Source organism: Tubulanus polymorphus, chromosome 7 (assembly GCF_964204645.1).
Source record: "Tubulanus polymorphus chromosome 7, tnTubPoly1.2, whole genome shotgun sequence".
NCBI lineage: Eukaryota > Metazoa > Nemertea > Palaeonemertea > Tubulaniformes > Tubulanidae > Tubulanus > Tubulanus polymorphus.
The window spans coordinates 2427891-2450354 of record NC_134031.1 but is presented as its reverse complement, the minus strand read 5'-3'; the positions used below and the strand labels follow the sequence as shown (position 1 = coordinate 2450354).

Here is a 22464-nt window from a genome sequence, read left to right as displayed (position 1 = left end):
AACGTTTTAACGTTGTTCCAGCCACTTTTTTCGGTTTCATGATTGGAATTTCACAAATCACTAATAATTGGTAATACGCCAATCCGATTATGAAAGAGAACGATTAGGTCACTATCTAAGTCTTGAATAGACTTATCTAGGCCAAACCGGCTGCCTGCGGACGCGATACGATAGATAGATTATTCCATTTTGAGACGCTCCCCTGAAGTGTGGAAAAAATCAAAATGGCGGAGTTGGAGAGCAGTTTGACAGCTATGGACTGGCTCCCTCGTTTGTCAGTTGGTGGGGCTATGGCTGGACCATCGGGCTCCAAACCGGGTCTAAACGGAGCCGATTTATCTAAAGGACCCGCTGGGATGGCGAGGAAATTAATGACTTCGCCGTTGGATCCGAATTCGACGCTGGATCAAATTCAAAACGACAACAACATTCACCATCAGCATCATCAACATCAGAAAGATGGTAAACCACCGTACTCGTACGCGAATCTAATCACATTCGCGATAAACAGTTCAAATAAAAAGAAAATGACGCTCAGTGAGATTTATCAGTGGATATGCGATAATTTTCCATACTATAGAGAAGCTGGTAACGGCTGGAAGGTAAGCGTTGGAGTGGTTGGATTAACTTTGCGTTAATAAGCAAAAACAGTTGCTTTTTATTTTAAAAGGACATCTTTTCAAAACGTCTCAAACATGTATTCCAACATATTCAATCAATCTCTACTGTGGACCAAGGTTTAGTCAGTAACTGGACTAAGATTTTTAGTAGTCAGTAACCGGACAGTTAGTTAAGCGACCGCATTATTGCAGTTTGGTTTAGTCAGTTAGGCTAACCAGGCCAGGCTGAAGTATTTCAGTAACCAGGCTGAAGTTTAGTCCGTAACTGGACTGCAGCGGGTTTAGTCATTAACTGGACTAGGATTTTTAGTAGTCAGTAACCGGACAGTTAGTTAAGCGACCGCATTATTGCAGTTTGGTTTAGTCAGTTAGGCTAACCAGGCTGAAGTATTTCAGTTACCAGGCTGAAGTTTAGTCCGTAACTGGACTGCAGCGGGTTTAGTCATTAACTGGACTAGGATTTTTAGTAGTCAGTAACCGGACAGTTAGTTAACAGGTTAAGCGACCGCATTATTGCAGTTTGGTTTAGTCAGTTAGGCTAACCAGGCTGAAGTATTTCAGTAACCAGGCTGAAGTTTAGTCCGTAACTGGACTGCAGGGGGTTTAGTCATTAACTGGACTAGGATTTTTAGTAGTCAGTAACCGGACAGTTAGTTAACAGGTTAAGCGACCGCATTATTGCAGTTTGGTTTAGTCAGGCTAACCAGACCAGGCTGAAGTATTTCAGTAACCAGGCTGAAGTTTAGTCCGTAACTGGACTGCAGCGGTTTAGTCATCAACTGGACATCACTTTAGTCAGTAACCATGCTGCTGTGGTTTAGTCAGTGACAGGACAGTCTGTTAATGGTCTTTTCAGTAACTGGACTACAGTTGTTTGGTCAGTTACTGAACTGTTAATAAGTTGTCATTAATCGGGTCAGGCTTTATCGTATTGTTTCTATTTCAGAATTCTATACGTCACAATCTTTCCTTAAATAAATGTTTCCTAAAAGTTCCACGTTCAAAGGATGATCCTGGAAAGGTACGTAGACTTCTGCTTTGATCACTGATAATTAATGCTTGAAATTTAAAAAACAATTCAAAAATATCTGAATAGTGTTTTAAGTGTAGGGGTGGATTCTGATGTTAGTTACATACTACAGTGGATGTGTATCAGGTGCCTTCTTTGATCGCTTTCAAAATTTTGTCCAGAGCGGCATCGTGCCATTCTACAGAAGTTCAGAGGAATAGAGAATAAAAATGGGATTTTCGATGCAATTTTTTGCCGGAAGAAGTGTCATGTTCCTTAAGGACTATTGTCGAAAGTTACCCCGCGATTTTCCTCTGGTAATATTGATCCAGGGTGGATTTAGGTGGTGGTCCCACGGGTCCGGGCCCCTGCCTTTCCAGTGAGGTGGCCCTTTTCATCAGGAGAGAGATGGGTTAAAACCTGCAAATTTGACACGGTCTCGAAAATTTGCATCTTCAAAAATATCTAACATCAAGGGTCAGACCCTGTTAGTGACATTAAACATGGCAGTTTTATCTGAAGAATGCCTTTTATTTTCTTCTGTCCCCGCCTTTATATATTTTCCTGCGATCTTTCTAGAAGTTTGACAATTCAGTGTGTTTCATTGTTTATGTTTCACAGGGTTCATATTGGGCGATCGATACGAATCCACCGGACGATCCACTTCCTCGAAACAAGAAACGCCGATTAAGCGAAACAAGGGTAAGCAAGCGTTCACCTTCTACAAACCACCGTTCTCCTAGACAATTAAAAAATTGAAACACCCGATTTACGTGGAGCCCTGAGGGTGCAGTTTCCTACCGGTGCTTTATCGTATTATATTACACTGAATACAAGTTTCAATCGGGGAAAAAAACAAACTTTTGAAATGACGACGAATTAAAAAGGAAATCGATGCAGCGACGTTTTTGGTAATGAAATCCGCGTGTAAGCAATCAATCGAATAGGCCTTAAACCTCAACATCAGCAGTAGCAGTAGCAGGTATATGTATAGAGGATGATTATTATAGCGAGTCCTCACGGCATCGTGTAGTGGTTGATATAGATTTATATATATATATATATATATATATATATATATATATATATATATATATATATATATATATATATATATATACCAGTGCTTTGCTTTGAACAACGACGACGTAAAAAAACGAACTGACATTATTTCACTTTCGATTCGGTATTGAGACTCGGTATTGATCGTTTTATGAAATTAAGTCGCGAGAAGATTTGACGATTTATCGACGATATCGACTTGACTCGGTTTCTGAGAGATGACTGTCGAAAAATGAGATCGTTTTGTCTCTCAAAGTCGGATTTTAACCCAGATTTGTGGAACTGGATCCAATTTCCGTCCACCCTCTATCCATTGAGCGTTACTCTGCGTATTTAGGCTATTGCAGCAAGGTTCGAGGTTTTTCTTATCAATATTTAGGGGAGGGTGGAGAAATTATTGCCACCATCAGGATTTCAAACACATGAACCCAGGATTGATGAGAGACCAATGAAAGACTGACTGGCTGCTACCACCAGGATTCAAACACGTGGATGTATGAACCCTGGATTGGTGAGAGACCAGTGAGAGACTTGAGACATGAGGCTCGAACCACTTGGCTACTGCACCTCTCACTACTGGGTTCTCAGTAGCATGTACTGAAAATGGGAAATAATGATTATAACACAATAGTGAATATTCCGCTGTTATGTGAAGAGTGTTTAATCTCTGTATTGCACTGATGTAACCTTCATAATTTACCTGCATATAAAAATCAGCATTCGTAAAGTACGTCTGGTGCAGGTTTTTTCATTTTTTGATTCGTGCACCCAATGGCTTCAAAAATCCCCAAAAAACCGAATCGGTGAACGTTATTTAGTATCCGTAATAAAAAAGCGCCAGTCATCGAGATATCTTGAAAAAGTAGATCAGGGAAATTGCAACCAGAGACGAGTGGTCTATCGGCCTGATTGATGGTAACCCACTTCAGCTGAGCGTCTGGTATAGAATTTTGTAAATTGAGAACATTTTATCCACAGGGAATCAGAAAGTTGGAAAAGTACACACGTATTCATATTGTCCTATAATCCACTTTATCCTAGTCTCTTTTCAATATGTTTAATCATAAGGGGATACAGTACAATTGACTGCTGTGTGGGGAATATTCTTTCCAAAAAGCTTCAGAATGTTCTTTAATACTGTCTGTTGAGGACCCGGTGTCACTGGGTTAGTTACGTTATCCAAGTTATCTAATAGGGTTCGTACTAGCCTTGTCAAGTTTTACGCGTGAAGCTTTGAAAAAGCTATGGAATTTTAGCAATGTGGTCTGAATAATTGTTGCGGCCTAGGTATTGTTTTCATAAACTTTCAATTCTGCCTCGGTCAGTGTTAAGCTCATACCTCATTCCGTAGCAATAATAGAAATTTAGATATTTGGCCACCGCTGCAAAACGTATTGAAAATCGAAAAAAACTGCAAATGGTTCGAACCCTGAGGACAACATTAATGCATTCCATTATGTCAAAACTCTACTGAATAAACAGTTTTAGTTGAATGCACGTGATCTGCACAGGTTTTCGCTATTTGATAAACCCCACGAAATGATTAATTTTCTTGTATATATATGATATTTCAGACGTCGCCGTATAGTCCTGAACCGGGTTATTCACCCGGTAGCGCGAGTTCGTGTAGTAATTTGAGCAGTTCTCCGACCCTCAACACGTTAAACATGACGTCATCGTCCTCGCAGTCAAACGAACACGTGGTAAGGTCGTTTTTCTTAAAAAAAATCTCAGAAAATTATGCCGTTAAAATGGGCAGGAGGCCGGTCTGAGGCTGTTTAGATTTTTAAGCCCATAAAATGGTTCTGCAGTCCAGTCTTGTAATGATTACGAAGAGACAGTGAAATTACGTGGATTCGTCGGGGTTCGAACCCGGGTCTCGTAACATACCAAAAAATTCAATTTTGAGAAATAGGCATTTAGATACATTAGAAGTTGTACATTAGACTACGCCTGATTACTGCATTTGGTAGAGGCAAGGATGAAAATTCGCTTAACCGCCAAATTGAGGGTTTACCGTGATAAACAGCTCCGTACGAGGAGTCTGCAGTAATTGGGATATGACAGTGATAGAAAATTCCTTGAAAACTCTATCTATGTCCGGGATTGACTGATCTGTAGGGACCCTGCCAGTAGACTAAAAGAACTAATCTTAAGTGCACTAGTGGATATAGAGTTTGATGTTTTATTTGTGTAACATTATGATATGAGACTAGGACTGCACCCAGGAACCCGGTGATGATCTAATGCTACAACTGTTCCACCTGTTGAAATGAATAATTTGCCTAGCTGAATTGTATAAGCCGCAGCCTGGAACTTCACCTCAATGGTGACAAATGACTCGTCTAAAAATCGGGAATTATTTCGGCTTTAAATCAATATTTGAATCGAGTCATGTCTCTTTTCTTCAATACACAAAGTTCACCACCACACCCTTTTTATGAAACGCGTTTGAAAATGCTTTCAGTGATTGAATGGATTGAATACGTGTCTAATGTCTGACGTGTTTGTAGTTCATAATTCCGAATACATCTCAGTTGAAGAAGTCCTGAACACTTGTAAAGACAGTGTGGATGATCGTAAATTTGACAAAGTTGGTGATAAAAATATTGAAAGTCTGAGGGGCGGGCAATCCAGATAATACCTGCACTGAAAGGGAGAGGGTCCACGCTACACTGAGAGGGAGGGGGTCCACGCTGCGCTGAGAGGGAGGGGTCCACGCTGCACTGAGAGGGAGGGGTCCACGCTGCGCTGAGAGGGAGGGGTCCACGCTGTGCTGAGAGGGAGGGGTCCACGCTGTGCTGAGAGGGAGGGGTCCACGCTGTGCTGAGAGGGAGGGGTCCACGCTGCACTGAGAGGGAGGGTCCACGTTGCACTGAGAGGGAGGAGTCCACGCTGCACTGAGAGGGAGGGTCCACGCTGTGCTGAGAGGGAGGGGTCCACGCTGCACTGAGAGGGAGGAGTCCACGCTGCACTGAGAGGGAGGAAGGGGTCCGGGCTGCGGATAAATCTCTAAGCAAAGATCAAGGGTTTTGTGTTTCCTACAAGTTTTACACGCATTTTTAATTGCTCATTTTTTTATTGCGATGAGAAAAATTAACACGAGGAACAAAGTACTTACTGTAATTGTTTGGCGTAATGCCAATTGTAAGTAAGAGACTTCCATGGATTTTATCGACTGGCTTATTAAGTGCTCTCCGTTGAAGAGAGTATGTAATATATAGTCTGAGCACCTCGGGGGTATATATATATATTCACTACACGACCGAATCTTCTGGAAGATGGCGGATCACTTTTCGTCGGCTTTCATCTGTGATTATTCATTTACGCGTAAAGCGTCGAATCTGCATTCGATTCATTTTGTGTTTGATTCATTGTCTCAGCGTGTATTGATATTATCACAAGTGATGAAAACAAAAGATTGGGGAATAACACAAATTAAACCAAACTGGCCCAGTTGTATCTGTGTAACCAACAGGGCCCAGTTATATCTATGTAACCAGCAGGGCCCAGTTATATCTGTGTAACCAGCAGGGCCCAGTTATATCTGTGTAACCAGCAGGGCCCAGTTATATCTGTGTAACCAGCAGGGCCCAGTTATATCTATGTAACCAGCAGGGCCCAGTTATATCTGTGTAACCAGCAGGGCCCAGTTATATCTGTGTAACCAGCAGGGCCCAGTTATATCTGTGTAACCAGCTGGGCCCAGTTATATCTGTGTAACCAGCAGGGCCCAGTTATATCTGTGTAACCAGCTGGGCCCAGTTATATCTGTGTAACCAGCTGGGCCCAGTTATATCTGTGTAACCAGCAGGGCCCAGTTATATCTATGTAACCAGCAGGGCCCAGTTATATCTGTGTAACCAGCAGGGCCCAGTTATATCTGTGTAACCAGCAGGGCCCAGTTATATCTATGTAACCAGCAGGGCCCAGTTATATCTGTGTAACCAGCAGGGCCCAGTTATATCTGTGTAACCAGCAGGGCCCAGTTATATCTGTGTAACCAGCTGGGCCCAGTTATATCTGTGTAACCAGCAGGGCCCAGTTATATCTGTGTAACCAGCAGGGCCCAGTTATATCTGTGTAACCAGTAGGGCCCTGTTATATATATGTAACCAGTAGGGCCCAGTTATATCTGTGTAACCAGTAGGGCCCAGTTGAATCTATGTAACCAGTAGGGCCCAGTTGAATCTATGTAACCAACAGGGCCCAGTTATATCTGTGTAACCAGCAGGGCCCAGTTATATCTGTGTAACCAGCAGGGCCCAGTTATATCTGTGTAACCAGCTGGGCCCAGTTATATCTGTGTAACCAGCAGGGCCCAGTTATATCTGTGTAACCAGCAGGGCCCAGTTATATCTGTGTAACCAGCAGGGCCCAGTTATATCTGTGTAACCAGCAGGGCCCAGTTATATCTATGTAACCAGCAGGGCCCAGTTATATCTGTGTAACCAGTAGGGCCCTGTTATATATATGTAACCAGTAGGGCCGGTTATATCTGTGTAACCAGTAGGGCCCTGTTATATATATGTAACCAGTAGGGCCGGTTATATCTGTGTAACCAGTAGGGCCCTGTTATATATATGTAACCAGTAGGGCCGGTTATATCTGTGTAACCAGTAGGGCCCAGTTGAATCTATGTAACCAACAGGGCCCAGTTATATCTGTGTTGTAACCAGCAGGGCCCAGTTGTATATGTGTAACCAGTAGAGCCCGGTTATATCTGTATAATCTACAGGGCCCGGTTATATCTGTATAATCTGCAGGGCCTAGTTGTATATGTACAGCCCGCAGGAACTGGTTGTCTATGTACGGCCTATGGGCTGATTGTCTCTTATGTGACCCGTGGGGCTAGTTCACCTACAGCCTGGAACCTCCCTCTCAGACATTGCCCATTGATTTAGTGTGAAGTGTGGATGATCAGTTTTTGAAACTATGCTGATAAATTGTCTAATGTCTGGTGTTTGATAATGTATTTTCAATTTAAATGTCTAAGGAGGGGTCCTGAATGCGTCGGAAGGTTAGATATATGTGGAGGGGGTTGGGTTATAGAACAGCCCTGTGACCCTCGATCAATGAAGACTATATTCTATGTTGTGAATGCATGTCGGTTTGTGTTGTGGTTATTTTTTCAGCATTCGTCGTTTATCGATAGTCAAATGGATGATTTAAGCGCGTCGTTTCGCAGCCTCTACAAATGCATGTTTGAACAACCCGCGTCGGGTCAGAGTGAGTAAAAAGCTGATTATTGCCCGACCATCCGTCCGTCCGTCCGTGCGTGCGTCCAGCTGCGTGATTCTAAAGCCTAGCGCACATCGACACTGCGATTGGAGACAACTAGTTGCAAGGCAGTTTTCGGCGCATGAGAGGAACTGGCTGGATACGATCAGTTGCTTGAACGTGTCGATGTGAGCGAGCTTACGATTGGTAAGCGTCGATCTATCTCCAGTTCCAGCCAGTTGCCCATGTTCTACTTTTGAGCGACTGGTTGTACTCAATCGCAGTCATATCCGTCGATGTGCGCGCTCTGGATCTCGACGATCGACACGCGCCATGCAGTTGTTGCTGCAACTGACCGGTCGTAACTAGATTTCGATGTGCGCGGGGTAATCGTTCGGTAGCAACTAGTTGTCTCCAATCGCAGTGTCGATGTGCGCTAGGCTTAACGTAGATTCCTTTCTCAGCTAGATCTATGACAATTCTGCTCCGGGGCCAGTTGCATAGTCTTGTTCTTTAGCTTATTGCCTAAGTCCAGTCTTATGATTTATGGATCTAGACCTAGGTTTGCGACTGCGCTACTTTGAGACCAGTTATACAGTGATAGCTTTAATTTAAGAACAGATTAGTTTTTTGAAGCCATTCGAACAACTGAAGATCGGACTTAAGATTTCAGGCCGCTTTTGATCGTAATTCGCGACTGTACAACCACGGGCCAGGCTACGCAGTTATGGCTTGGATTTTATAGACCAAGGGCCAGTTGCATAGTCATGGCTTAGACTTAAGACCAGTCTAAGACCAACTTAGTTCTATAACCAATCTAACCACTTAAGACCAGTCTAAGGATTTAAGACCACTTTTGGACTTAAGTCACGACTGCACAACTGGCCCCATGGTCTTAGTTTTATGGGTTAAATTAAGAGAAGTCTTTTGATTTAAGAGCAGAAGTCATGACTCGGCAACTGGGCCTTGAGTCGTAGATGCGGACGAGAGAAGAGTCTACGACGTGGTGGAGTTTAACCCCCCTCCTCGTCGTCGCCCCCGCAGCAGCTGCAGCTGCGTGCGTGTCTAACATCAGCACCGTTAAAACAATGAGTTACTGCCTACGATTCCCTCTCATCATCCGTCGTTCGTGAAATAATTGATCATTTTTCGGGCTACGTCGAAATAATTATCTTCTCAATCGATATAAAATGGGCCGTGATCATTTATTACGCAATACTCGCTCGGCCATTTTTATTCGCTCGCTCGGTTGACATTTTCTGCGATGAGAAAAACGATCGAGATCACGTTGAAATAGAATGATACGTCGTTTCTCCTAATCGGCCCGGTCACTTTTCGTAAACCGCAATCGAATTTGTAATCAGTTCATTTCTATAACTGCCGGGTCTTGTCACGGTTAGCTCGATCGTGATTCGTAATAAGTGATTGACAGGGTGAACTTTTAAGATCACCAGAAATGAGAAACAAGAATGATGATTATTAATTCATGAATTCGATTGTATTTCGTTGGTTAATTATACGACATGTTTACAGTTGATCACAGTTAAACGTCATCATTATTAAAACCCAATTAGAGTTACGAACGTGAAAGTCATTTTTGAATCACATGACGAACTCTCAAGGGATGATGAGCTGATTTAAGTGATTGAGTTTGGATGATTACGGGCAGTGGCTCGTTGAATTGACAATGCCACTTTCTGATGGTCGAAAGTAGCATTGCCGAGGTGCGTTTGATATTTTTTAACAATTTTTTAACCAAGGGCATATTGACAGCTTTTGCCACTTAACTCCTAAAAACGAATAGGTTTATTATATTTTTTCTTTTCTAACACGTGGTCTTCATTTTTTCGATTAACAATTGTCTTTTTTAGGAAGGCTATCTCGCGTCTTACTGTAATAATGTGTCTTCAGAGAGTGAGTATTCCCGTTCTATTATAAATACGGAGCTGCCATCTCTCTCCGGCCTGACGCCTCCTGGACCCGGTTCCACTATTGCATGAGTCAAATATGTGGATCATTTTGAATATCTTATTTTATATAGTTTTAACCCACATTCTGAGAACAATTCGAAGTTACTAGATATTACCAGAAAGGGTATTATCTCTTTGCCTGTGGGAGTACCCTTTTAATTGGTACCCTTGAAGGTGCCATTTTCAGGGGGCGCTTAAAATGTTTTTTACAATATCCAGCGCCTTTTCCTAAGGCAGATCTGTGGAACTGGGTCCAGAATTGGTTTTCTTTGATATGTAATATGATAAGAAATGCATGAGCGAGCAGTGTTTCCGAGGGCGTCTAAACCCCCCTCCATTTCCAGCATCTTTCGTATTATAGCTAGCTACTGAAGAGGTTGGCAGCCCTGTGGGAATGTTGAAAAAACAACTACGTAGACTCCATTCATTTTCGCCTTCGGAAAGAAAAGCCAGAAGAAAAAAAACGAGGATTCTTTTGAAGCGCTGCATGTCGTGCACCGAGCTTATACTAGTGAAACGCGCTTAATCCGGATTCAATCCGACGCAGCAGGCTACTGATGAACTTTTGATTTAATGTCGTTCCGCGAAACAGGGCCTCGACATCTTTTCAAATATGACGATGATTATTTCAATGCGAATGATAATCCGGATTTGAAGCCGGTTTTTACTGATAATGAATACTATACCCGCGATGACGATATTTCAGAGTTTATTTGATAACAATTCATTACTGTTTTTCTGAAGATGAATTACTGAACCCTTCAATTAGCGAACCCTTTCTGATGGTGAAACTTCCTATTATTCAAAAATCAGCTTTTGTTACGAGACGTTGAAAATCAGATTTTGAAGATAGAGATGGCAGTTTACTGCCCCGGATGACCAAGTATACATCTGGAGTGGAGGGGCTGCATTATGACAAAAATCGTTACTGAACAATTTGTATTCAGAAAATTTTGGCAAAAGGAATAAAAAATTTAGTCGCGGGACAAATACGCGTTAAGACCTTTATTGGACGTCATTAACTCAATAGGAATATTTGATAATAGAAAACTCACGAGATGAAATAAACTTTGAATATCATCATTAATTATCTACATCACTCGTAGAGAATACATCATCAGTTTAGTCGTCTGTTTTCACTGAGATCGTTTTTCATGCTATTTATGTATGCAACATTCAGATTTGATCTGATCTCCGTCGGTCTCTCCCCTCGTATGTCCCTCGCAATATCTCTTATCTCATCGACTTTTCGAACTGAATTTCTACGCGCTACACGGCGTCAGTCGGAAGTTTTTTTGCCGCTGATGATCGTCGGGGAGTTATTTAATCTGCGTTCGTATCAAAGCTCGGTACCACGTGCTGGTATCTCATCAATGCATTAACTCCGATTCTGGTTGAATGACCCACCTACTTCTATTACTGCTTAACACCGCATACTTTCAAGATAGAACTTTTTTTGTATACTTTCCTTTGTATATTTAGCTGTTCAGCAGCCGCGGCTGTCTATATCGAAAAAAAAAAACGATCGGAAAAAAGCTTTTCTAGAAAACGCTTCGTTTTGCCTTGCATGGCGTTTACAGGCACGCATCCAGGGGTCGTACGGGCAATCTTCGCATGTCTTAAGTTGCCCTTTTCTGAATGTCTTATGGAGTCTAATAAACTTGCATATTGGGTGGGATAAAGACAAGTTTTCTACTTGGAAATGCTGTAATATGCATCTTAGCCATCCACGAATTCTCAAAATGCATGGCCTCAATTACTATTATGCCTCCAAATATGCCTTTTCAATGGTTGAAAACAAGACGTTCAGACTAGGTCGTCGGATCCAGCCTTGTGTTGCATGTACCTGTATACTCAAGAGTCACAGATCAACAGATATCTATCTGATTGATATATTATCCATTGAAAATCGAAATCTAAAATAGTCGTCTGCGTCGATTCGGTATTGGTATCGGTATTGCAATGTTTATTTGTTTGCTGTTTTTTTTCTCGATGTAATTTGCACCGATTTTTTTTTTCACGCTGTCAATATTTTCTTGGGGTGAAAATGATATCATCGAATGAAACCATCGAGGGAAATGTCGATATTTAGATTGTGGCGTTTTTGGCCGCGATTCACAAGCGCTGAACTGATAATTGAATTGACAACAACTGAGTCTACACCAGTATAAGTCATTTCGTTTCTACAAGCTATCACGCAACTTATGACCAATCTGAGCTCATTTCAGTTGTATGACCATTCTTACAGATTAAGACCAGATATTTTAACTCATTTTGGTTTTATAGCCAATCTAACAATTTAAGGCCAGTCTAAACTCATTTTGATAGCCAATCTAACAATGTGAGACCAGTCTGAACTCATTTTGATAGCAAATCTAACAATTTGAGACCATTCTAAACTCATTTTGGTTTTATAGCCAATTTAACAATTTAAGACCAGTCTAAACTCATTTTGGTTTTATAGCCAATCAAACAATTTAAGACCAGTCTAAACTCATTTTGATTCTATATCCAATAAACAATGTAAGACCAGTTTTAAATCATGTCTATACGACTATGAAAAACCTGGTCTATGAAAACTAGGCTCAGTTCTGTGGAACCGGGACCTGAAATGTCCCTTCCAATCAGGACCTATTTTACGATTATTAGTCTACCGAACTCTCTCTGATATTTTCTGCCTATTCCGCATGCAGTCAATTTAGTTGATGTCATTCAATCAGTTATTAGCGCAATTACATCCCACATTGAATAGCTCTGTCATTCTAATGAGCCAGCTATGACAGCATTAGACATAATTGTCTTATCCTATAGAGGTTTTTTGATGATATCATAGTTATATATGTGAGTTAGTTAGACTAGACGGAGTTGCTTGCAGCATGTGTCGCTTTTTTGTCGTTCATTATGCTATTATTAAATACGTATTAGATTGCCCATCATAAGTTGGATGCGGTAATAACCGTTCGATTCGTCCGCGCATGTTTCTGACCTCGTTAGATTCATTTTCGGATAAATTTTCGCGCTCGAAAAAGCTTAAGCCGCGTTCGCGCCACGTCGTTTAGAACGGTCTGAAATTCAGAACTGAGCAAGTTTTCCATCCTCCCCCCGCAGGGATTCGAACCTGATGGCATCGAGATTGCCACGGCACGAAACCCTGCCATAATCGACCGTGTGCGCAGATACATGCGCAGTTCAGATGATGTGATTTTTAGCCAATCAGAAATCCCGTTGTATTTTAGCCCGGGTTTTCCCATTTATAGTTCTTCCTTGAAATTTGCCTCAACGATTATACAACAAGCAATCTGATTGGTGCCTCAGTTTTCGTTCGGAAAGCTGCGCATGTACCTGCGCACCCGGTCTACTAATGCAGGGGTTCGTGCCGTGGCTGAGTGTAGCGATGCCATCAGGTTCGAGTCCCTGCAGAGGGAGGATGCAAGTTTTCACGCTAGCTAAAAATCTAGACCTATTTATACCGACTGAAAAGTCTGATCATTTCTCTGTGGTGTAACGGAAATTTGCTTTAATCGCTTTGCGTTAAGCTGGACCAGTTGAGACACAGAATATCGGTCCGTTCCAGGTACGGACTAAATCAGAAAGGACTAACTAACGATAGTGTGAATACACGGCTTTAAACTTGAGCGATATCCCGGTCGATTGAATCATGAGATTCTGGTTTGAATATCTTTTCAATAGAGATGTGAAAGGTGAACTGAGTTAGATGTGAATTAGTCTGATCTGACTCGAGCTCATTCTATTGTATACCTAATCATCACTCCCCCACGTAGTAATTTGCTACTTATGTAAAATAATTGCCGCTATTACGTAATAAAAATGAATGTCAATTTTGGGCATTAAGTTCAAATGTACTCCCTACACGTATAGAACATGCAGATTTATCTGAATAATCCATAAGATCCCGTCTTCCGAATAAATATGACCCGTATCTGTTACCCTCTCGATTTTACGATCAACTTCGAAGAAACGTGATTAATTTTTTTCGCTTAAATGTAATATTTCAGGCCAGCAACATACGACGACAGTGACCGAAACGCCGTTGAAGTCAAACAGCAGTCTGAACACTCCTCAAGCATCCATCAATCTATCAGGTATTAGAACATGTCGATTTTCTGCGACCGGCTAATCTAACGATATAACAACGGGGTGGCGCCACTTACCGAGAAATCAGGGTAAAGTCGGGGATCTTCTTTTCTTTAAAAACGTCAGGGAATTTCGTAAAAATAACTAAAACATCGGGAAAAAGTCGGGAAAATTTGTTTAGCTAATCCAATCAGAGGAATCAATGTACATGTCCAGCAAAAGCTTACGTTGGCCCCTGACTTAGTAAACCTGGAAAACCCGGGGAATCTAGAGGAAAAAAATCAAAGCGAACTCGAGGAATTTTGACACGGTATTTTGGACACTCACTGAAAATGTTGTGTCTTTTGGTTTTAATCGTTGATAAATAAAATTCATTTTCAATCTTCTAAACTTTGTATACAGTGGGTTTTTTAAACATACCGGTATTATCAATCGCACATGTCATACAGCCCCGGCGTACTGAGAAATTTACCTCTGCGATACATATATATTTTTTTTTCTCAAAAATTCAATTCAGCACATTTATCATATATATATATATATATATATATATATATATGTACAACAAACATACGCTTGATCTATCGTCGATAACCGATGAATCATAATAATATCGACTGCTGATAAACAACCGACGCGAACCCGGCCGGCGTATCGATCTTAAGTAGTTATTTCGTCTACGTCGTGTACTAATGCGCGTACTTCATACCCCGCAAAAATTATCGGTTGATTCGAAAAATCTAATTCAACGCGCATCTCGTCGTATTCCTATTGAAGAGAGCGCGTGTAATTGTAAAATTCTCCGTGTACATATCGCGCGGCGCGGCATCGTTGAGACTGGAAGCGACTCGAGCGCTCGAGGCGCCGATGTTTTGAGGTGTGTCAATCTTACTCAAAATAGCTGATCGAAATTTCATGCATTTGTAGTCGCTTTGTACTTAACTTCTAATACGTATAGTTAGTATAAAAAACGATACCCTTGTCGTTATGATTATATAGAGTTCTGATATATAATTTCAGCCGGTTCCGAATGAATTTTCGTTTCATATCGATTTCGTCGTCGAATCCAGTTATGAAAATCGCGTAATTAGGAAATTTGAGCGGTTCGCGGCACGAGTATAAATAAACAAATATCAAATATCGCATTATCATCGAAACCTGCAAGTCGGGAATAAACCGAAAATCTGAGACAAGTCAGGGAAATTTCTTTTCGTTAAAAGGCTGGGAATTTTGTTAAAAAGAAACCTTAGAATTAGGGAAAAGTCGTGGAAATCAATCAGTTTCTGTCTATGTCTTGTGTATTTGACTGTGTTTATTTATTGGATTCTAAGCTTATTAAGTCAAGGAAAAGCAAAGTGTGCATGTCAGGGACTAGTCTAAAAACTTGATGTTTGGATTCAACACTGTTGCGCTATTAAACAGGGCGTCCACTGACCTGGAAAACCTGGAAAACAAAGGGAATCAATGATTCATGAAAAATGAACATTTAAAACCTAGAAATTTCTCCATCTGCCTCACAGATTTACTCGCGAGTTTTGTTTCATAACATGGAAAACTCTAGGAATTTGTAAATGGAGGGAAAGTGGCCACCCTGTTGAACGAATGCAGCCCTTAATGCCAGCAGAAGGCTGTCAAATATCCTCTGATTTCGAATATTTTTCTGTGTTATGCTTGCAGGTACGCAGAACTTCTCGAACAGCACGATAGACTGGCTTCAAAATCTGGACGCGTTGAAGGAGAGCGTCCGACTGGCCGGCAGCTACGACTTTCAAAACTTAGACATGACGCAATTTCAAGGTAAATATGATAGTAAGTTCCTTTCATCACCATCAGTAGCAATTATAGATTTAGTATAGTCTGCGTTTTTTCAAAATGAAAAAAAAGTGTGTGTCTTGATCTAGAAGTGAAACAAACTGCACAATTTTACCTTTGTTTTCATTGAGAAACTTTTTTCATTGTGAGAAAATTCATTCATTTTGTCTTCAATATCATTAGATCGGATTTAACTTTGCATAATAATGACAGAACAGTCGATGGTGGCAAGCGAAGAACAACCAGGGGGCAGTAGTGTGCATTAGGACAACGATGCCCGGATTTCTTCTAAGATTCAACTAAAATTTATCCGTAATTAATTTGAATTCATTGAATGACGGATAAAAGCCGTGCCAAATATGAATTTTATGGACAAATCTGAGTTTTATCTTGACCACGATGATTTGTCATCTTTTGATATGGAAGGCTAAAAATTCAGGATGAAAGTTTGTTGAAAATGAACTTGATTTTGAGATTATGTCACCCTATTGTTGTTATACATGTTATACAGTAGTGGGAACTGCACCTCATTAACCGTTTCTGTGTTTGTGTACGCAGGCCTTATGGACAGCATGCGACAAGGTGATTTGAACAATTGGTCGCTGAACCCGGAACAGTTCGCCGACCTCGCCTCGTCGTTAAACAACTTCTTCAATCAAGCCGGAATCATAAATCAGAGCCAAAATTCATCGCAAAGCAATAATCAGTTCATCAGCAATCACGAATCTTCATCGAGTACCATCTCAGGTGAGTACAACCGTTCGGCTTTCTGTTAATTAGTTTCTATTAAAAGGGTCAAGATTTCTCAAGAAGAAATTGCTATCTCAGGCTGGCCACTGACCTGGATAACACAGGGAATTTGACAAATTTTACCAACAGCCCGGAAAGCTCAGGGAATCCGTACCGAGCTATTATATGTGATTCACTGAAAAATTGATTATTTGTAACATTTGAAGCCTGGAAATTTCTCCGATTCATTCACTTTTGTAATCGCATGAAAACAAAATCAGGGAAAACTCGGGGGATTTGTGAATGTGCAGAAAGTGACCACCCTGCTGTCTTCCAATGTGGGAAGGTTAACTTAAATCTTTGGCCCAGGATGTCGGGTTGCATTAGACTAGAAAACTCACAACTGCGAAACTGGGTGCAGGTCATTATTTGGTAAGATCAACCTATATAACAGTCGTAAACAGTAAATCGTAATGTTATTGTGATTATCTTTCAGGTGCGTCATCTTACAGCCAGTCACTACAGCTAACGAGCTCCGGGAATCACCTGACTGTAATGAGTCCAGCTCCGTCCTCACTCAGTCCTCAAGTCTCCCCTCGTCATCAGCAGGTCAGCTTGACCAACTTAGATGTTAGTATTCTAACAGCCGCTAACCACTGGAAATAAACATGAACAAACTCGTCCTCTCTGCCTTAGTAGACTGGGTATACGTGATATACTTTGTCTCCACATGGGAGCTCTTCTCTGACCTAATAGAATCAGTTTTGATCATTTGTTATCGGAAGTTGTTTGTTCATGGTTGTTTCGAAGATCTAAAAATGATTTTGTTATCTATGGTAATATGAATCAACAGTTGATCAATTGGTTCTTTTCATACCAGGGTAAAAGAACCATTTTTGCGACAAAATTACAGGCAGACTAGGGCTGAACGTTTAAAACCCACCTTAAACAGCACTTGAGCCATTGCATCATCTAAAATTTAGCGCTTTCATACCTGAGCTCTGCCTTCGTTTAAATATGTTGATTCATATCTACCTCTGTAGATTTGTATAGAAGTAGCATTAAAAATTGAACCTCACACTTATAGATTTATAACTTGCGCTAGAAAGTCATCCTATTTCGTAATGATTTTTCTCGAAGAATTTTTCCTTATCTAATCACTAATGTTATCTTCGTAACTGATCTATTACTAATTGATTGATAACCTACTAGTCTTAACCGGATATTAAACAGGAAATCAGAATGCTTGAAGAATTTGAAGAATTTGAATGGTAAAGCCATTCCGATTGGTCTGAGAAACTTCATAGAAATGACCAATCAGAACTGAGAACGCTTTAATTGCGTATTTAAGTTATTTAGATAATTTCTACTGAAGAGTAAAAGCAATTCTGATAGGTCCATAAATGAAGAATTTTACTGAAATGACCAATCAGAACTAAGAACACATGAATTGATTCTTGGATAGATATTTTGATCATTTCTGTAATTTCGTATATTTTATATATATTCAAACGATCGACATTTTACAGGCTGTATCGACCGGAGGGGTTTATAGTCAAGGTCGCGTGGTGCACGTGCCGACGACCGTCTACACGTCGACGAGCAGTAGCCATGACGACATTGAAGAAGACGACTTCAATTGGGACAAACTGTTATGAACGAGCGGGCGTGAGCCGCACCGCGTGAAACAAAACTACGCACGATGAGAAAAGAACGAAATATAAATATATCATAAAACGTTTATGTATTGATCGATGTTCGCTTAAAAACGGTCACCAGATGGCTCTCACAACAGTGAATAACAGTCACCAGATGGCTCTCACACTCAGTGAAGCGCACCACGTTGTCACGCGCACTAAAAACTTAAACTGAAACATGTGGAATGTTTGTGCTGTATATGAACTCAATACTTTGTGGAATGAACGGCAATGAGCGGAACGTGTATTGAATGTTCTAGCGGTTTATCTCGGGACGCGCGGCTGTTGAAGGAGATAACTATGAGAGGTGTTTAGAGGTGTAGCCAGCCTTTACCGTCCGGTTGAGGTTGAAGTTACACTGCTTTGTTTTTCGGTGCTGCTGTCTTAAGAGTCGTGTGCGTGAGTGTGTGTCTTGTATCAAGATGTATGATGTGTCTACTGTTCGCGCTGCGCTCAGACATCGAGATATCCGTCGTTTGATGATGAAACATTAGTTGTCATTCCTTCTGAGATTTGGTTTTGTACGAGGATCGCACTCGCTGGACCCCTTTGTGACGAGGCGTATAGACTGTTAACAGGCAATATTTTTATGAAAATTTGATTCATAGAAGGAATTGGTTCCGCGTGACTTGAAGAAATGGCGTCGGTTAGCTCAAGTAGACATTCGCAAATGAAAGAATTCAAAAAGAAATTTCAGAATTCAATACTTCATTTTGTAGCCGAGAGATAGCTATGATATGATATACGATATGATATATGATTTATCTATAACAGAGTTTATACCGCGTACATACTGTACATGTAAGGTCTACAGGGTCCGCGCTCTCCGTACGGGAATGATTTTATTTTTTCTCTGTGGTGTGTAAAATACTGTAAAATTGTAGTGTATCATCATCATGTTATATGAAACTAATATAGGCGCAATTACTGTGTAAAATATTATTGTATATAGTCGACTATGTTATGTATATTACATGTATCATTTATAACATGTGCATGTGATGTGTTGAACGTAAATGTGACATGTTAAATGTACATTTGACATGTTGAATGTGCATTTGACGTGTTGAATGTGCATTTGACGTGTTGAATGTACATGTGACATGTTGAATGCACATGTGACATGTTGAATGTACATGTAAGTGTTGAACGTACTTGTTCTTTTATGAACTGAATGCATCGTCCATGACTCGATACTTGAATTGTTTCTCATTGAAGCATTACCGCTGCCTTCATTTCAATAGTTCCCGCTCGGCGCGCTTCTAAACTCTGCTGATCATCGCGATAGTGACATTTAGTCGCGCGGCACTCTAGAATCTTATCGCTGAGCGTTTCGATCTCTATATTCAACGACGGCAACGCAGTCTCGGGAGAGTGTCGTCTCATCGAGTTTCAGTAAACAATTAAACATACTGCAAGATCGAGCGAACTAATCGCGGGATTGATATTTCATATACATCCGTCCAGGTTACGTGCTTGTTTTTTCCGTACAGAGAATTGAAAACTTGAACGGTTGGGATGTTTTTTATTCGCAGTAAGCTATGATACGTTACTATGACATGTTTGCACTTTGGTCACTGCTGATACAATTTACTTACACTTACAGATGATATATGTACATGTTATGTTAGTTCACATTGCGGGGCCATTCACAAAGTATGTATACGCGTCTATTAGGTGAGATAAAACCCACGTCCCAAGTATTTTGAAATCGACAAAATTTTGCGTACAAATTTCACGAATGGCCTCTGGGCAGGGGCAAATCTAGGAATATCGGAAGGCGGCGTCTAACAGAAAAGTAAGGGCTTTCCTCGGAATGAAGTGCCTAAAGAATGTTTTGAAGATAAGCGTCTGGAAAGATGCAATTTCCGAGAGGATGAGTGTCGAATCTGGCGCAGGTTTCAACGATCATTGTTTCACAGATAGGGCAAACTCGTTGGGAAGGCAGTCCGCGAACCAACCCCTAGATCCGCCCCTGCTGGTTTTGTTTTATATTTACTGAAAGTTCCACGTAATCGATCACGCAAATATCGATATGACGCAACAAATGACGATTCGTACTCTCATTGTACGGTATTTTATTTTTCGAATCTAAACAGTAGACAAATTGTTATAGTTGCACACGCAATATATTGATGGATAGGAGTCACTCGCACTTTCAACATCGATTCTACGTGATTTATATTTTTCGAAAAAAAAAACACCTGAATGTAATATGATGTTATTATCGGTTTCGTCGTAAAATGTCGTTAAAATGAAAATGTTTCAAATTGTTAAATCCGCAAAATGATGTTTTTGACACGACGGCAATAATGATATACGAGTTTAGCGCATATTCCTTCGTTACTGCGCTAAAGGTAATTTCTCTTAAGGGTCGAACGATCTTCATAACTTTTTCAATCCGAATGACGACTTCAACCTTGGCAGATAGCTTGAATGACTTATCCTGCGTTTGCTCCGCTCGTGAACATTTTAACCTCAAAACTTGAGTTTATTCGGGAAGTCAGTATCCTACTAGGCTTAGTTAGAAGACTGCTACTAGTTGCGTCACCTTTCGGCACATACGTCCATAGTCTCTAGACCATTGCTTGAACATTTTAGCAATCAGTTTCGATACGCTGAGGTTTTTGGCACAAATTCCTCAGCACTTCGGTAGACTCCTCACTTTTATCTATTGGTTGACGTTATCCTTTTCCCAGTGACTTGAGTCCGAACTCTTATCGCTATTCCATCGACTTCCAGATGACATTTTTCCAGTCCCAACAAGTGAACCAACTGAAAAAACCGCGGAGTCTACTTTACGGAGTCTAGATTTTAGAATAGTTATAATGTAGCAGTCTAAACACGTTGAATAAGAATGCATAGATAGATGTAACTCGGCGACTACTATCTGTGAGTAGTTTCCAAAAAATACTCCCAAAATCAGAATTATATCTAGTTCATTTTCAATTAAACTTCTATTTTCTATTAAACTACTATGTAGATATAGAGATATGTTGGGTAATCTGGTCTGCATATGATTTTAGTCGTTACCTTATTGAGCATGAATTAAGATTTGATATCGATATAAACCAGTCTGTGACTGTTGCTTCTTCGATCATTCAGAAATTTATTTAACTTCTTTCTAATTTTTACATTTTATATATAATGATGATTTTATGCGCAGTTCGTGAATCTATCAACTTGGTATGAAGGTATGTCTATATGTGCAGGTATATATAGGCAGGGTTCGATTAAGCTGGATATAGTTTATTGAATACCTGTAGAACCGGGGGGTTAATTCAGATTAACTAAACTTAAAACTAAATCTGGACTTGGTTCCATGGTTGTTAGATTTAAATTAATGGTTGTAATTAAGCGTTGGTCTTAAATCGGGCCCTGGCGTGCCCTCGATTGGCTCCTGGTGTGCCCCTTCTATTCCCTTGACGCATAATCTGTAAACGTGATACGAGGTCGGAGGGCTTCTTTTTTAAAATCCCGATTCGCTTTTCTCAAAGGAAGTACCGGTAATCGAAAAAAATAAAAACGAGCATAATAATGAAACGTCCAATAGCAGCCGTAGCTCAATGAAATGAATTTAATTAGTTAATTAGTTCTCTGTGCGCAGGATGCACAAACCTATTGTTACACAATGAATGATAATAGCATAGAGTTGATTATTACATTATGTGCTGGGCATTTTTTATTTTTGCGACTCTTCTATTGCGAAAGTCTGGTTTACTTCTACATATTGATAGTATTATTATGATTATGATTATGATTATTATTATCATTGTTGTATCGTGTGTATTGATGTCATAATTTTCAGCAATTGATTTGAGCGAGGAAACTACCCTGGTTATAGATAGTTATACTATGTAAGAATACAAGCCTATTGCCGTGATCACCCAAGTGTTTTTGACCGAGACCAAATTAAGCCTGTGCGAGATACGGCCCAAGCCAGCCATTCGCACTGGTGCTGAAAAATTTGACTCTGGTCTGGCATGGGTCAGATCATCTCCAGGTGGTCGCGACCTATGTTGAAACTGGCTTCTTGTCGGGTCATTTCAGTCCGATAAAATCGGTTCGCATAAATACCGAATTGTATGCTACTAATAATTGTGGGACCAGTTCAATTTTGATGTCTATTGATGATAGTACATCGATCTTACGGATATTATGTGCATGTAGTATGTAGAATTAAGGTGTTTCAGCTTTTTTGACGATATAAGTATATTTTCATCATCCATTCACCTTTCTGTCACAGTAAA

The 22464-nt window shown here is 40.5% G+C and overlaps 1 protein-coding gene across 1 annotated transcript; it reads left to right on the top strand.

Annotated features, from left to right (window-relative positions):
• Positions 1 to 224: 224 nt before the first annotated feature.
• LOC141908671 (forkhead box protein J3-like) lies at positions 225 to 22464 on the top strand. The gene is made up of 10 exons (XM_074798804.1): positions 225 to 602; positions 1567 to 1641; positions 2251 to 2331; positions 4266 to 4394; positions 9783 to 9825; positions 13898 to 13984; positions 15654 to 15773; positions 16347 to 16535; positions 17014 to 17147; positions 18047 to 22464. Exons 1-10 carry the CDS (start codon positions 225 to 227, stop codon positions 18173 to 18175), a joined length of 1365 nt encoding a protein of 454 aa, XP_074654905.1. The 3' UTR covers positions 18176 to 22464.